Source organism: Sceloporus occidentalis, unplaced genomic scaffold (assembly GCF_023333645.1).
Source record: "Sceloporus occidentalis isolate IW3139 unplaced genomic scaffold, rSceOcc1.0.p SCAF_2, whole genome shotgun sequence".
In the NCBI taxonomy this organism is placed as follows: Eukaryota; Metazoa; Chordata; class Lepidosauria; order Squamata; family Phrynosomatidae; genus Sceloporus; species Sceloporus occidentalis.
Genome location: NW_028316982.1, coordinates 63,351,689 through 63,368,891, shown reverse-complemented (window position 1 = coordinate 63,368,891; position 17,203 = coordinate 63,351,689). Strand labels below are relative to the sequence as shown.

General features: G+C 40.2%; 1 protein-coding gene across 6 annotated transcripts in view; it reads right to left on the bottom strand.

Moving 5' to 3' along the window:
- Positions 1 to 17,203, bottom strand: part of PDCD11 (programmed cell death 11) — a 37,027-nt gene that overhangs the window by 5,037 nt on the left and 14,787 nt on the right. For 3 of the 6 annotated variants that reach the window (XM_089509795.1, XM_089509793.1, XM_089509799.1), the window contains exons 18-32: positions 16,996 to 17,148; positions 16,272 to 16,387; positions 14,584 to 15,098; positions 13,252 to 13,314; positions 11,913 to 12,021; positions 11,425 to 11,514; positions 10,242 to 10,344; positions 7,898 to 8,075; positions 6,005 to 6,061; positions 4,497 to 4,619; positions 3,238 to 3,360; positions 2,657 to 2,846; positions 2,311 to 2,421; positions 2,049 to 2,186; positions 16 to 266 (exon numbers count right to left, since the gene is read on the bottom strand). In XM_089509795.1, coding sequence (XP_089365921.1) covers positions 16 to 266; positions 2,049 to 2,186; positions 2,311 to 2,421; positions 2,657 to 2,846; positions 3,238 to 3,360; positions 4,497 to 4,619; positions 6,005 to 6,061; positions 7,898 to 8,075; positions 10,242 to 10,344; positions 11,425 to 11,514; positions 11,913 to 12,021; positions 13,252 to 13,314; positions 14,584 to 15,098; positions 16,272 to 16,387; positions 16,996 to 17,148 — 2,320 coding nt within the window. The remainder of the gene's footprint in view (positions 1 to 15; positions 267 to 2,048; positions 2,187 to 2,310; positions 2,422 to 2,656; positions 2,847 to 3,237; positions 3,361 to 4,496; positions 4,620 to 6,004; positions 6,062 to 7,897; positions 8,076 to 10,241; positions 10,345 to 11,424; positions 11,515 to 11,912; positions 12,022 to 13,251; positions 13,315 to 14,583; positions 15,099 to 16,271; positions 16,388 to 16,995; positions 17,149 to 17,203) is intronic. The other 3 variants (XM_089509796.1, XM_089509797.1, XM_089509798.1) reach the window with 3 other exon arrangements.

The window sequence follows — 17,203 nt, the reverse complement described above, 5'->3', positions numbered from 1 at the left end:
GAAAAGTTGATTCACCTAAAGGAGATAGTTTTCAGTGCCCTTTCTGCCACAGCTCTGGCTTTCTCTATCTCTGTAGCCTGTAGATGAAAAGCCATATATTGCAACCAGAGAATGGAGCTGTCAGGATTGCTAAGGACCAAACGATCAAAATCATCTGCTGTCTGGGGCTGCCGGTTGGGATCCATCAGTGCAGCTTCTAGTTTGGAGAGTTCCTTCTCTGCCTTCTGCCTTTCCAGCTCTTTTTTCTTCTTTGTTTGTTTCTTGGTCTTAAAAACAAATGGTAGGAGTGGGGAGGAGAAGAAACATGACTTTTAGATACACTGAAAAGTGCAGTGCTTTCATTTATATTTAAACCTATTATTAGCACCTGACTGAGGTGGGAACTGTGCCACCCTCCAGATATTGGTGAACTGCAACTCCCAGTATTCCTGACCACAGGCTGATCTGGCTAGGACTGCTGGGAACTAGCTGCATTTTCACAATATCAGGATGGGGGGGGGAGGAACAGCTCTTTCTCCTGCACTATACACTTACCTGGTACTACAAAAGAGTACCCCTATTTCTGAATTCAAAACTATGCCATTCTCTTGCAGTACACTGCTTATTCTCCTGTATGTCCACTTGATCACCATGATGTAGCTTCCTCTTTTTATTTATTAAAACATATTAAAGCATTCCTTTGTCCTTAAAGATACCAGAGCATTGTACAAATGTAGTTAAAACAATAACAATAAGGTGCAAAAAAACCTAAAATGAACATAGCAGAGCATAGCTAGGAAAACAGTTTAGCAAACAAAAAGGCTTTGGGCTGGTGTCAAAACAACTCAGTGTTGAGATACAGAGAGGATTCCACAGTTGCAACTAAGAAGCCTCTCCTTCTTAACACTTTGGCAGGAATTCCATTGGTGACACACAGGCATAACGTTACACTGCACCTGATAGCTGCATAAGGTAATCAGCACCTGTTTTCTGGGACTGTCAACTTCAACTTATTAATCTCTTGCCCGGGTACCCCCTCTCCCAGCCATGGCTATTAGGCAAGGAAAGCCATGCAACAGGCAACAGATGGCTGTGTTTCAGCAGCTGGCCACAGGAGGAAGAAAGCACCTTCAGGGTCCTCTGGAAGTCTAGGAGGACAATATTGTCTTTTTGCACCCAGGTGCTGAAAGATGGAGCCACTGCTCCCCTACTCCGCTTCCCTGGCTACTAAATGACCATGGGGATGCTACTCCATTGGCAGCTAGGAAGGCTGTGAGTGTGGGGATGTGTGAGGAGGCAGTGATGACTGGTGGGGCTTTATGGTCCACCACTGTAGTGGGAGAAGAGCTTCCCCTTAGGAACCAAAGAAGAGAAGGATCATAGGATCACAGAGTTGGAACAGATCTCAAGGCCCATCCAGTCCAACCCCCTGCTATGCAGGAAAACACAAAGCACCCCCATAGAAGTAGACTCTGCATGCTGAGGAAGTGTGTTCTACTGGGATCAGGAAGTTCTCACTGATGTGGAACCTCTTTTTCCCATAGTTTGAACCCATTGGTCCAAGTCCTATTCTCTGTAGCCGCAGAAAACAAATTTGCTCCATCTTCAAGTATTTAAACAGGGCTATCAGATCACCTCTTAACCTTATAGCTACAGTGCCACCTTTGAAGTCCTTAGTCAGCTACATGTGTGTGGGTTGGATAGATGGAGAGAGGGGTGGGTTTTTTTGGAGTAGGCATAACTAAAAATAAAGCTGCATATACAATAGCATATCCATTTTGGATCAAAACAACCTCAAAATAAAACAAGAGATAAAATGAATGTAAAAACCTGAGACCAAAAGCAAAACTTTGAATAAAAACCCTTGCATGAACCTGAAGCCAAGAAAAGGGCAGTTCAGATCCTGCTACAGCTGTATTTCATCATCACTGATTGTATCACAAACAAACCATTATATTCTCTGTAGGCCAGCAAAGCAGGCCCTTTAACAGAAATACCAAGTTAAAAGATGTGTAAATATGGGTTCTAGTTGCCTATAAAAGAAAATCCAAAGCATGTCAATACTGCACCTTGGTCTCTGTATCGTCATCTTCCTCACTGTCAGAGCTCTGCTCCTTTGCTTTCAACATGGCGGCATCCAACACATTCAAGCCTTCTTCCCATACAAAGCTTGTTGAAACCTTCAGCCTTGAAATTTCTTTTCCCTGCTGAAAGGAAAACAAAAAATTGCATCTACATACAAAGAGACACAGACAGCATAATAATCCTACTCAAAATTAAAGCACTGCTCTAGTCATGCCAGAATACCCTTTCCATTCTTCAGTAGTTTACCTTAGATTTCCTCTCACACTTTTCTTCCTCTTCCTCCTCCCGACAGTAGACCTCCACACCACTATCATCATCTTCAGTGCAAGGAGCTCTTTTCTTTGCTGGCTTTAATTGCTGTTATTAGAAGGAGAAATATTAGGTACAACAGCATCAAATAATTATAATTTTAAAAAAATGTATATTTATAAAATGAGTTATCCATAGAATCATAGATTTGGAAAATACCAGAAGGGCCATCCAGTCCAACCCCCTGCCATGCAGGAACTCTCAAGCAAAGCATACCCATCCAGCCTCTGTTTAAAGACTTCCGAGGAGGGAGTTATCCAGTTATGCAATATGGTAAATATACCTGCCAGTTTCTATTACTTTCAAGTCCAAGCCCAAATACCTCCTCGCTTTCAGAGTTTCTTCTTTTTTGCTTTCTTGTCTTCTTAAAGTATGTATTTGTTTCACCAGAACATGATTCTGGGATGATACTTGGGTTCCCAGTGTCTTCAGGAAGGAGTGAGAGCTCCACCAAGTTCTCCTCTTTATTTATACTGCAGAAGCATTAGAACACAAATTAAGGAAGGAGCAGAAAAAATCTCATAGGACAGATCAAGAACTGCCATGAACATAAATTGTTCCCATTTTGGGTATAAGTGCAACAAATAAAATCTACACAATGCTTTCTTAGACATGCAACATGCTTTACATTCTTTAACTTGTTCAGTCTCATGCCACCTCTAGTGCAGTCATTACTACCATCATTTTAGCACATACTGAAAAGAAAACAAGACAAGAACATTTGTTCCTGATCAACTAGTTATCCAGTGCTATAGTAATAGGTCATGACAGACTCTCCTTTCCTCAAATCTTACTGCATCCCTGTCCGTCCACTACTTTTCCTACCCTAAACTCACTGCTTTATTTAAGAAACTTTACACCTACCTGAAGACCTTGGCAGTGAGGAATTGACCTCGATATATGTACTTTGCACATAAGGAATGATCTGACACCACGAGGGGGCTGATACGTTGCAATGAAATACAACCCACAACAGAGTCAGACAATCTAGCAACAAAAGAACACATTGACTGTAGTAATTCAGAAAAAATGAAAAAAAGAAGCTGCACCTATTGCTGCAGTCATAAAACCTATAGTAGGCAAAGCAGGAAAGAGCAATATCCTCTTGACATAACCATCAGCCTAGAGGCACAGCACTCTAGCTCTCATTCCCAGAGAAATAAAACAAGAAAATTCCCGTGGACAAATTAGTAGAAGTCCACCCACCCAGGGTCATGGTATAAAAGAGAAAGCCTTGTCCAGAAGGCTTTCCCAGTGACATCCCCAATGGATAGGGATCTGTTAATTTAGTAGTTCCCAAATTCTGGTCCTCCAGACGTTTCAGACTTCAGCTCCCAGAATTCCTGACTATGGCCAAGTGGCTGGGGCTTCTGGGTGTTGAATCATAGAATAATAGAGTTGGAAGAGACCACAAGGGCCAGCCAGTCCAACCCCTTGCCATGCAGGAGGACCAAAATTTGGAAATCACTATGCAATGATGATTTTCCTCAGGCATAACAAGGAGTGAAACCACACTGACATAAGAATATTCAGACAGCCTATAAGGGGGACAGCCTACTTCCATATTATAAAAAATAATAATTCTGTTTTCTATACATAGGTTGGGAGAAGTGCACAAATACGCTTTGAAGCACAAATTAATTCCCACATGAAAGGCCAGGTTTTTAAAACCTGGTCATATCAAACTTTACGGACTTCACATTTATGGAATGGTTGTTGTTGTTGTGTGCCTTCAAGTCATTTCTGACTTATGACGACCCTAAGGAGAACTTACAATGGGGTTTTCTTTGCAAATGTGTCTGCTGATTAACAGCTATGATACATACATATTACAAACATTACTAAAAAGAGATAACATTAAAGGGTGGAATATCAATATTTCTTGTAACTTCAACATATTTATCCTTTCCTTTCAAATGAAATGTTCTGTTGGGTTCAGTCAGGCTGTTTTGTGCTACTTTGCGTATTTTTTATCTTTAAGACAGCAGAATCTGAACACTTCACAATTTATTCTGTCTCCACCTCAAACACATGTATACTTGAGCACAAGCAAGTAGTATGCCAACCCAAATTTATACTTTACAACACAGAATTCACTTTTATGGCCAGCAAGCAAAACTCACCTAAACAAAATGCCTGATGGTGTGATGGATTTGACATAGCCTCTGACGAGCTGATCTTTTTTTATATTATCAAGAGATACAATTTCAGGATCTTCTATCTTACAGTAGCTCTTGGGACTTACCCTATAATAAAGATGGGAATTAATGAAATTCCCTGCTCCTTGGTAGGCAAAGTAAACTGAAACACCTAGAGAGTGTAAAGTAGCAGATCTGGACAATGCAGCCAAAAATCCATACAGACAAAATTCCAGAACCCACTGTAATTCAAGGAATACTAACAATCTCCATAATAATTTTAAGATACCAACAAAATAAATCCGAGGTTTCATGTTTATGGAGAAAATGTAGACTGTGAAATCACTTGATGGGCTGCCAGATCTAGGACATGCCCAGGACCTTATGGATGGGCTACCTCCAGGTGACAGTAATCAGTTGGCCTGGTTCGATACTGACCTGTAAATCATCCTTTAGCTGTATTGTCTGAATGATCTTGCATTGTGATTGGCCTGTAGAGTTGCTGAGAGGGCTCAAGGGGTGGGCTAGTATCTCAGAAAGTGCCTGACACACTAACCAAGTTGAGTTTCCTATGGGAACAACTGAAGTAAAGTTTTTGTTCTGGTATTTTTGGTCGAGGAGTAACAAATGGATTTGGGGAGTGACTCACAAAACGAAGAATGCACAAGAATGAATCACAAGATGGAATTTATCAAACCTAGCCTTGCTTGTTTAAAACTTTTTTTAATTTTTAAATCTCTGTAATGGTACTGACCTTGCTTGCTTTCAAAGTAGTTTTCTTTTTTGTAGTAACTGTAGGGTTTTTAAGTCTCTGTGTTTAAGTTATAGTGAACATGCTACAGCAACTTCTGATTTTTAAGGATCGAGTAATGGTGTAGAACACTAATTCATAATCACTCTAATCGTAATCTGACAAGTGTAACATTGTGTAGCCTTTTTGTATAAAAATTTAGACAAATAGAAATGGTCCAATTAGTTTCCTTTTTAATATGCTTAAAATAAGCAGGTGGATCTATTTCATGTTTTTAATCAAAAACTTTATCTGGAGATGTCTGGGTAGGGGCCAGTAAAGAACTGTTGTATGGAACCTTGTATTGGACAGTTTACCAGTTGCCTTTTATCCAAAGTTATTGTAGCCTGCTGTGATACAGATGCTTCATGAGAACAGTTATACAAATGGTTCAGAATTAAAGTAAACTTTTAATTAAAAAAAAAGCAATGATACAACAGGAAATTGAGTGGTATTTCTTTTGAGCCTATTCCTAAGAACTGACAACTCAAAAATTAAAAAAAAAGCATTCAACTTCAGCAAATATTTATCTCATTTCTAAATAAACTGGAATTAGTTTTTTATTCTTTACAGCCAAATGTCTATCATCACTAAATCTGAAATATCAGGACAATTTATGCTAATTATGCTCTTTCTCTTCAATAGCGTAGTGAACAGCTTCTTAAAAACTATTCCTGTTTATACTTCATGTACTGTTCCTTACCTGGATTGCCGGAGAGATAGTTTTATTATATTGTCTTCATCTGAAAGGACATAGCATCTGTATGTAGGAAAAGAAAAACACAAAACATTTATACACCATCCTTTACAGAAAACATCCCCATTATATCATAAATGTTTTAGTCATCACATGTCTGGAATGCTGCAGTGGACTCCACATAGATCTATCTATGGAACAGACTCTGAAGCCATGGTCCTGAATGAATACAATTGTTATCTAACATTGTATACAGGGACACATCTGACTAACTTATTAAACTATTAAACATATTAAACATACAGTGCTACCTCGGGTTACGAAATTAATTCGTTCCGCGGCGCCGTTCGTAACCCGATACATTTCGCAACCCGAAAAGGTGCTGGAAAGCCGCTGGAAAGCCGCTAGCCGCGCTTCCGATTTGAATTTCGCGCCGAAACGCGCCGAAATTAATTTCGTAACCCGAAAAATCTTTCGTTACCCGGAACAGTTTTTTTAAATCTAACTTTTTCGTACCCCGGAAATTTCGTAACGCGGTCAATTCGTATCCCGGGGTACCACTGTATATTTTTTTCTATTTGCTTCAAATTTGGTGTGCTGGTGATGACTTATGAAGCACGAACGATTTAGAAAATGTGCATCTGAAGGACAACCTTCACCAACAGAACCCTGCCAGCTTACTGAGATCAATCTGAGTCCCACCTGTGTATCCAAGCAATGCAAGTCGTGGACAGAACCAGGCAGATGGTTTTTATTGTGCCTCTGCCTAGGATTTAAAACTTTAGATCATGCACTTCTTTAATGTGAACTCCAGAAGAGAAATTAGTTAAAACTTCTCCCTTTAAAGGCAAGAGTTTTGTAGATGGTTGTCTTATTGTTCTGGTTTTCACTGTCTCTTATTCCTTCAAATAACCTTTTTGTTTGTCCTTGATCAGTGTCTGTTTTTTTTTCCCAACTGCTATTTTTATCCCTTGATAATTTTGGAATTGTTGCTTTTAAGTTGTTAATTTATGTTGCAGATGGGAAACTGTCAGAAGCCACATTAGCCTTACAGGAAAGCTTGGAGAGCAATGCCCCCCCCCCACACACACACACTACAACCCTCTTGTAAAAACAATACAAAATTAATTTTATTGCCTCTGAAAACCACCAGTTACCCTCAACAAAGCATGGGAAATTTTTTGCTAATTTTCTGGTCACTTTTGGATTGTTATAGGCCCAAGTGGGGCTTATTTTAGAATAGGAAATGACCTAGGAGTCAACTTACAGATCACTTCCAGTTCTCAAAAAGCCCTCTTCTGAACAGGTGGGATACACAGACCCACCTGTGTATCCAAGCAATGCAAGACGTGGTCAGAAAACAAACAGCAGAAAAGTGGCAAAATATCCCCCGTGAGGGTGTCTGAGGGCATTTGAGAAGATAAACACTTTTTAAATATTCTTGAGAGCCCTAGTGGCCACAAAAATTGAACTGGAAGTCATATGTGCCCCATGTGCTGCACTTTCCCTGCTCTTTATTTTTGGCTTTACTTCCATCACATCACTTTGATATTTTCTTTGCTAAGGAAAGCTAGGATATAAATGTTTAAAGTCAATTATAAAATGGCACTTCTTGGATATGGACTTTCCTGGACTTGAATTCATTTGCAAATAAAATCCATAAAGAAAACCTAGAAATATAAATGAAAATAGGAAAATAGATAATTTGGGGATGGGAGAACACTCATATATATCAGAAGTTAAAATTCAGACTTTTTCAAAATAGGCAACTACCCAGAAATATTCTGCCAGTCAGTGTAATATAAAGTGCTTGATATGAGTACACCGTATTTTGGAAATAAATCATTTATAAAGGAAATTTTTCCACTTACAAAAAAAGGTTTTGCAGGAGGCTATTACCTGACAATATTTCCAGTAATGAAATCTTCTAGTGGCTGTTCAGCATATGAGTCACTGAGATGGAAAAAGCTAACTTTGCCAGTCCTTCCAAAGGGAAGCGTAACATGCAGGCCTACATGTGGAATCACTTTTTTTACGCAGCCTAGTGTGATGGTTCCTTTTTCCAGAGAAGAAACTCCTGCAATATGGAGATTCAAAACAGGCTATCAGATATTATAAGCCATGCTCACTTTCAAGATGCTTGAGTGTTAAATGGATTGGATCCTGGACCCCCAAGTACATGCAGAACTAGAATGCATAGTTGAATGGTATCAAGAGCTTTTAACGTTTTTCAACATTTTCTAACTGTTTGTGAATTGTTATTAAGAAATAGTAATTGAATAGTAAATTAGTCACCTTTTTATACTAACTTCCCCATCTTACATGTTAATTCTTTTGCCACATATAAAAGTTTCCTCCAGACTGGAGTACATCAGGGATCCTACTGCACTAGTGACAAGGAAAAGACTGTGTGACAGATCTGAGGCCAATTTTCTGTCACCGGGACCTTCAGACCATTTAAAGGATGAATGGCGTTTCTTTTAGGCTTTCCAGAAGGGGCTCTTCATCCTTTTTCTTGGCCGGAAAAAGAGCACCTTGGGGAATATGAACAAGTTGACCACATTTGGTCCACCCTTTAAATCAAATTAAATTTCTAGTAGCAAAAAGAATACATGTAACCTGATTTTCACTCAAAGAAAAACTTTCAATCAATTCATATTCCCAGATAAGTGGACATTGGATTAAAACTGCATTGTCTTGCTTTGCACATCTCATTAAATCATGTTTTGATGAGCTGTACACAAGCCAGAAGCTGACCCTTCAAGCCTCCTGTTCATATTCTTCCCACACTATCAAGACAACAACATTGGCAATATGTACTTTTATTTTCATAGAATCTTGATTTAACAAGACAACTTTACAATCCATAAAAGCTAGCTTGTTTTGAGACAGGCCATAGTTTGCTATAGACCACATAGTCAACAAGCCAAGATCCTGTAAAAACAACACAAAATTATACCAAAGTCCTCCTCTCAGACACATGGCAGGTAGAAGGGGGAGAGTGCAAATGTAAGTCCTACTCTAGATGACTGTGCAGAGAGCACTAAGAATAGATAGCACTAAAGGCATATCCATGCTGCAGGATTAACGCAGTTTGACACCACTTTACCTGCCATGATTTTATCCTAGAGAATCCAGTGATTTGTAGTTTGATGAGGTCTGTCAGAGAGCATTGGTAAAAACTACAAATCCCAGGATTCTGTAGGATAGAGTTGTGGCAATTAAAGTGCTGTCAAACTGCACTTTGGTATCAAACTTCAAGCCATCATTTAGCACTAAGTGCAAACTGAGCCACTGTCCAGAATCAACTGCCTGCCTGAAGAAGACAAGCCCTCCCTTCAGCCACCATCTTGGGGGGAGAGAGGCAGGCTGGCTCCAACTGCCTGCCTGAAGAAGACAAGCCCTCCCTTCAGCCACCATCTTGGGGGGAGAGAGGCAGGCTGGCTCCAACTGCCTGCCTGAAGAAGACAAGCCCTCCCTTCAGCCACCATCTTGGGGGGAGAGAGGCAGGTGAGCTCCAACTGCCTGCCTAAAGAAGACAAGCCCTCCCTTCAGCCACCATCTTGGGGGGAGAGAGGCAGGCTGGCTCCAACTGCCTGCCTGAAGAAGACAAGCCCTCCCTTGTATTGTTTTTAAATTGTATGGGTGGGTTTTTGTATTGTTGGGCTATGTATTGGTTTTGATGGTGTTTTTGTAAACCGCTGTGATCTACAAGGAATAGCGGTCTAGAAATAAAATTTCATTCATTCATTCATTCATTATTTTCAACTTCACCAAAACTGTGACAGATAACAAAGAGCAACTGCTTAGCTGCCAGACAAACTTTTGAGCTTGCTTACCCTTTTAAGCCAGCATCAGTGACATGCTCATTCACTTTTGCTGACATATGAACAGATTCAGAGCTTCGTAAAAACATCAGTGCACATGGAGCTATCACCTAGCATGACCGTCTCTATCTACTGTGTCATGGGCACTTCCACACACAGACACACACACACAGACAGACACACAAACACACACAGTATGAACATACACATGAATCTGGGAGAGACTGGGATAAATGAAAAGCTACCTACTAACTCCATCCGACAACTGTTATTTTTCATGCACAACCCATGGATGAGAGTTTGAGCATACACACAAAATTATATTTACTGGACACTAAAGATCAGACTGAGGTAAACAGTTATCAGCATCTCGCTTTCCAGGATTTTAATGTAGTGGGCTTTTCTTTTCATCATACCTGATAATGACAGAAAGAGTTTGGTCCCAGTGGTGTCACAACCTGTCACGGTTGCAATCAAAGCCTGCCCATTCTTGAAGTAATTCCCTGGTTTTTTTAAGATCTGATGGGAAAGAAAGATCTGATATTACCAGTAAAAGGGGATAACTTCACAATGTGTTGTGCCTGCAAACAATAATAGCTCACAGGATATACATGAGCCACAGTACATTTTTGGGCAACATCTGCTGGTACCTTTGCTAGTGCTGAACTCCTCGTTAAAAAAAACAGTTCTGGGAGAGTCAAAACTATTAATTCTGTTCTTGTTTGGCAAATGCTCAGGGAACAGCTCCCAAGTTTACTTCATATTTGCATTCAAAATCTGACTACAAAGCAGGCTCTACTTGTCTAATTGGTGCTCCTCCCTCTGTGAAATACTGAAGTTCCTCCCATTATAAAGCAAACTGTTGGCTAGATAATTTTTTTTACACAAAATACAGAATCCTCAAGAGACAGTGACATAACCAGAATGAGAAATGCAAGAAGAGGATGTATGCAGTATCTTAAAGACTAACCAGAATAGAGGCCACAAAAGCTTATGCCACAATATGTGTGCTTGATTTTAGCATGCCACAAGCCTTTTCTAATTTTGCTTCAAAGACTGATATAGCTTTCAGTCTAGAAATCAAAGCACATCCTTAACACTTTAAATGGAGTTGTGCCTCCATGCAAGGGGAGGGCAACCATCATGTGTCCCCCTGTGGGCCTCAGCAGACCACTCACACACCCTTGCCCCATATTGTCCAAATTTTTCTTGCCTGCCTGAGTAACAGCCCCTCTAGCAAAGATGTTCTAAGGCTCCTCATATGCAAAGATGCAGAGAAGAGAAAGATTCTGTTGAGGGTATTCCAGTATGTGGTGCCAAGAAACAATTTCTTGCTTCAGGAACAAGTGAAGTGGGTTGGATTAGCAGAATACAGATGAAAACTTTTCAGTAGGGAAATCACACTACTAAAAGTTTACAGCAGTTTTGTCTGAACCTGGGGGGGACTTGAGGAGAATCGGAGGCTGCATGAGATGTGGGAGCCAAATGAGGCCCACTGGCTGCACTTTCCACACTCTCTTTATGGCATGTTAAATGTTACTGAACATAGCCTCCTAGATATAAGAGCCCCCAGACCCTTATTCCTGGACAATTGTTTACCTTAGGCTTCAGGGAAAGCAAGAGTTGATGAACTCTCCCTCTGATATCAGGTGTTACTTCCACCTCCAGCCATTTTTTTACAGTGTTGTACTATGAAAAGAAACCATGGGAGAGAAAACAAAGCACGTTAGTACAGAAAAATCAGTGTGTGTGTTTATACAGAGGTTTAGGTAAAGAGCCCTAAAATTTCTGCAGGGTATTTCTCCATCAAGTTCCCACGCCATCCTGCACAGAAATTAAACCTGGAAGGTATATATTAGAAAAATGGCTCCCAACAGCTAACACCAGCACCAGCACCACTATCATAATTATTCTGAAGGCCACACACCAATAGATATGATTTCTTAACTTCTGTTCATGCACCCATCAATTGTACTCTGCAGAATTTCATTGTTTCTGAATCTACTGTAGCAACTGGCCCAAAAGTTCAAAGAGAAAAGAAACAAAGTGAACAGACATTACAACCTTTGAAAAGTTTTAATCCTCACCTTCTTAACAAAGCATGTCACTGTCTGCCCAGGCTTGAAGTGTTTCAACATCTCTTCTGATTTACCATCTTCAGGGCCCAGGACTGTTTTGCTTTCCCCTTTCAGCTCACTGATCACAAGAGAAGGTGATGCAATTATGCCTCCAGGTTCTGCACTTTAGTATTCTAATTCTTACTCCCCACTCACTTAAAATATGCCACCTCTACTCATGTCTTCCCATTCAGAGAGTGGCCCAGAGTTAAGGAGTGCCAGTTACAGCAACAAAAAACAAGGTCCACGGCCCACTGAGTTCTTAATTAGAATAAAAAATGCTGGGCATCTACAGAGAGTTGCTCAGACTGGAATCACTGTATATGTCAGTAACCTGTGAATGATCTGAATTCTAAGTTGTTCAATTTTTCATGTATGGGAGAAGGGGATTTCTACTAACTCCTCCCTACATCTGCAGCCCTCCCACATCCTTCCCAAGCTTCCCCCAGAGCAAATGGGCAAAGACAGAAGTCTGCAAAAGGATGAAAACATAAGAAAGACCCACTCTGGAAATTCTGTTGTATTCACAGAATGAAATTTGAGCTCCAATGTAACCCTGTCATAGAACTGAACAACCAATGCAGAATATTAAGCACTAGACACATCTGGTTTAGTCTCTGTAACCACACGTATGATGGGAAGACCAACAGTTTGAGACTCAATTCTTGTCCCCACCAACATTTCTAGGCTTAGATTTACTAATTAATCCAACATTTACTACCTGTAATATCCCTGACCCCCTCTCCTCAGCATAAAGTATTAACCCATCATCCACTAAGAAATGTTATAGCCTATGGCCATTTAGCATCTGAAACTGAAATTGTATACCGTATTAAATCTAAAAAATTATGCCTGAAAATCGACCTCAAAATCCCAGGTATGGGTGTGTATGGTAATGTAATAGCAGCTCTTTCAGATTTCCCCATGCAATGTGAAGAGGCTGAAACCAAAGTTGAAACAAAGAGTCTCAATTAGTCTCTCTTGCTGCAGGCACACATACACACACTGAAGGAGCCTCCCTATTTTACCTTAGACTTATCCACTGGTCATGGCAAAATCCATAATTTTGGCCCTAAAACTGACCTCAATTTATACATGAGGTGGACTTATAGTTGAGTATATACGGTGCATATTTGTCTAATAGATTCCCTTCCTGTTATATATTTGATGCAGAATGTTAGGTATACATTTCCTCCTCTGTTCTTGGCATTCAAACCAAGAGCAGATATTTTGAGTTGTGCAGCTGGCTGTATTACATTTAACATGTTCTAAGGTTTCAGCTCAACACAGCATTGAAAGGCCTCCTTACCTTGGTCGGATACTGAGCTCTGGCCACGTATGAGTGAAGTGGGGGTGGGTGATAGGCAAATATCTGAAAAGTGACAGCAAGTCAACAACCAGATTAGAAAATTAAAAGCAGATTTAGCAAATCATCCTTGCCCTAGCCACGCTGGTTTTACAAAAGAAATGAAGAAAAAAGAGATGCCATATATACCCCTCTAGCATCAGCAGAATACTAAGCAAATACAAAAAGATAAACAGCTTTTGCAGTGATTAAAAAAAAATCCAAACCAGTATGCTACCCGTGGAAGCAGTAACTCTGTTGCCTGAAAGAGGAGATGCTATATAATTTTATTCCTGCTGAGGCTCTCTCTCCACCTGCTTCATTCCAAGGAATGGGGGGAAAAACATCGCATTATCTAGCAATTCCCTTAGTGCTATGTATTTGAACAGCACTAGTCTTTTTAGGAATGGGGAGAACCCTGTTCTTCAATTATGTGAGGTCTGTTTCCCAAGAGACCTACCGGTAGTATGTTCAATTCCAATTTATCTCAAATAATAGTGAGCAATGCTTCTGAGAAAATATTTATATAAAATGTAAAACCTTGCACTATATACCCATACTGAAATAAAAACTTTTCAGATTTTGTTATTCTTCTCTCTGTCTTATAACTTTATATTTCAGAAGATGTAACTCCAAATGTTATTACAATATTTATTAAAGACAAAAAGCTAAAAATGAGAAACTCACTCAGGCTTCCTATCCTACCCATGTAAATAAAGATCTTGACAACTTGCAACCTTCCAGATCTCAATGAATTACTATTCCTATCACCTCTGATGGAAATCTGAGTCTAATAATAACTGGAGAATCTACAGGCCTCCAGCCCAGATGGCCCGCCAAATACTACCTGCATTGTTGGACCCAAAGCATTGAGCAGGTTTCCATTTTCTCTCCTCATCTGCTTCAGAAGGTGGACACCCTGCCTCTGAGAAGGCAAGACCAAAACTGGATGTGGTCCTCTTCACACAAAACTGACAAAGCTTGCCACTGCCACAAGAGAAATGGCAGAGAGCTGGATATGCTTCTCCCCCCCGCCAATAAAAAAAGTCCAAGCTGCCTCCATATCTGCTCTACATGAAATGAGTATTTATGTAGGAACAGAGCTCAGACCATCTAGCTTTCATATTATTTGAAGGCTGAAAATTATAAACTAAGCAAAAATTGAATGAGTACACCTGGACTCAGGATACATGCGGAAAGGATTTTGCCTGCTAGATTACTCAGTGATAGTAAGTGAAATAATAGATTACAAATATAAGAAAAGAGACATTTCTAAACTAGAAACATTTCTCTCACCTGTGAGTTCTAATTTCTCTGCCTCCAATGACCCGGGCAGTCACTTTCTGACCAACTTTTAGCAGGGATGTTGGGAAGGTACCTACAGAAACTTCATCCACAATCTGGGATGCATGAATGGAGCCAGTCAGGTGATCATCAATTGCCACTAGGACATGGGTGGGCTTGACAGACTTCACAGTGCCTTTGACCACATCACCCATATGCAGTGAGTGTTTCACCATGGCCAAAGTCTCATCTAGTGCCTCTGAGTCATGCCGTGACCGGATTACAGCCCTTCTCTTCGCTGCTCCTTGTACAGCAAGCAAGATCCCATAACCCCCTGTTTCCACAGTTTTCAGAACCACTCGAATTGACTGTCCCATCTTCAGTTTTTCAGAATCAAACCGGAATGTGTCATTGAAGTGGGAAGCTACAGGAATAGCAATCAGTTGGCCTGTTCCTACTAATGAAGCAACTGCATGCTCTGTCGCCACATGCTGCACAATGGCTTCATATTGAGAGTCTAGGGTTAACTGAAAAATTAAGAAATAATGAGAAGCACAGGGGAAAAAATTGGGGGGGTACAGATATATGTGGACATTTTATCATATAACAGAAGTCAGTATTTTTTAACACAATAATAATAATAATAATAATAATCATCATCATCATCATCACAATCACAATTCACAATTTCATACATATATTGATTACCGGTCAATTATAAAACAATATAAAAATTATTATTACAATCTATGTGCACTTCATCCCTAGGAGGTAAACATTTTCAGGGTTCAATCATAATAGATCAGGTGGGTATGCCTGCCAGAAGAGATCCGTCTTAAGGCATCTAGAGTGTTAATAAGACAGATCTCTTCCGGTAGGCCATTCCAGAGTCTTGGGGCAGCAGCAGTAAATGCTTTGTCAAAAGTTGATCTTAGTGTAACTTTGGGATGTTCCAATAGTTTCTTTCCAGAAGTCCTGAGGGTGCGGGGCGGATTGTGTAGGGAGAGGCTTTCCCTTAGTCACATCTGCAAAACTTTCAGTAATGGAACTCCTGAAGCTGACATGCTGCAGTGGTTTGAGTCTTAGACTAGGACTATGGGAGAGCAGGGCTTGTATCCCTGCTCAGCTGTAGAAACTCAATGGGTGACTTTGGCCAAGTCATACTCTCTCAGCCCAAGAAGAGGGCAATAGCAAACTGTCGCTGAATAAAACTTGCCAAGAAAAAACTCAAAAGGGTCACTATAAATCAAAGTCAGCTTCAAGACACATAATAACAATGGAAATTCTACAAGTTTCCTGGACAAGCTTGTAAAATTATTGCAACTCTCCACAGTATAACAGTTTGAATGTTTAAACCCCAACCATAAACAAATGGGAGGAAAAAAATTAAATCAAGAATTCTGAATAGCAGCATTAAATGTTTAAGATCCTTATATAACCACACTCTGGGACTATGTGGTTTTGAAATTTGTTCTCATGAGTGAAAAAGTATGTTTCAGCTTAAATCATCTATTCCTTTTCCTTCTCTACAGGACAAAGGAAAAATCGTTCCAAATGAAGACAGCTTTATATTACCTCATAGGCATTCCATTATATATTCTTTATGTGCACCCCAATTCTACAGATGTTATTTGGGTCTCTTCTGCGAATGTGTCTCCCCCTTATCAATGAGTATACTAGACAGTGTCAACTCTTCATACCTTCTTGGGTTTGGGGGACAGCAGCTCCTCTCGAAGAGATACACAGATCTTTGCTTTTAGGTAATCAATATATAGAACCACCACTTTTGCTTTTTCACCCAAAGCAATATTTTTACCTTAAAAAAATGCACCAGAAATATAACTGTGAGATGCTGATATAATAGACAAGCACAAAAAAGAAACTAAGAACTTTTCCTAAGTGAGATAATCTATATTAAAAATCCAGAATTCACTGTTGCCTTTCTCTCATAAACAGACACACATAGGGTTGGAACAGACTGGCAAGGGGCAGCTTGAAGCTGCCACCGCTGAAGACAGATTGAGGCCACAACAAACACATGCTGCAGCCCCAATCCACTTTAAACCCAGCCCAAATAGGAGCATAAAAGATCAGTTCCTATTTGGGTAGGGAAAGAGACGGCTTTCCCAGCCCTGCCGCAGCCCCAGGACAGCTTCAAGACATTCCAGTGGTGTGTGGCATCTAAACACCATGCTGCCAGAGCATCTTGAAGGCACCCATATCTGGTTCCAGGCGTCATCGGAGCATGCAGCGTGTAAACCGCGTGCTCCAGAAGTGAACTTTGTGTGGCCATCTGTTTCGGCTCATAGTCACAGAGAAAAAGGTAATTTTCTGCCATAAATGAAGTATTTACCACATGAGAAACAATATACAGAAGGGCAGGGCATAGAAGACAAGAAAGACAGGCCATGAGATGTGGCCTACCTCCAAGATGGTTGTAAGCAGCCATTACAGTCAATCCAGCAACACAGTTTCCACTGAAAATTGCTGAACCATCTGCTTGCACTTCGTGAACCACCAACTGCAGCCTCTGTCCAGGTTTAATTTCACAAAGTTTCTGGGCCACATGTGAATCATCTGAAGATAAAGAGAAGCAGAATTAAAATCCATTTTCCTCTTGGAACTATATTAT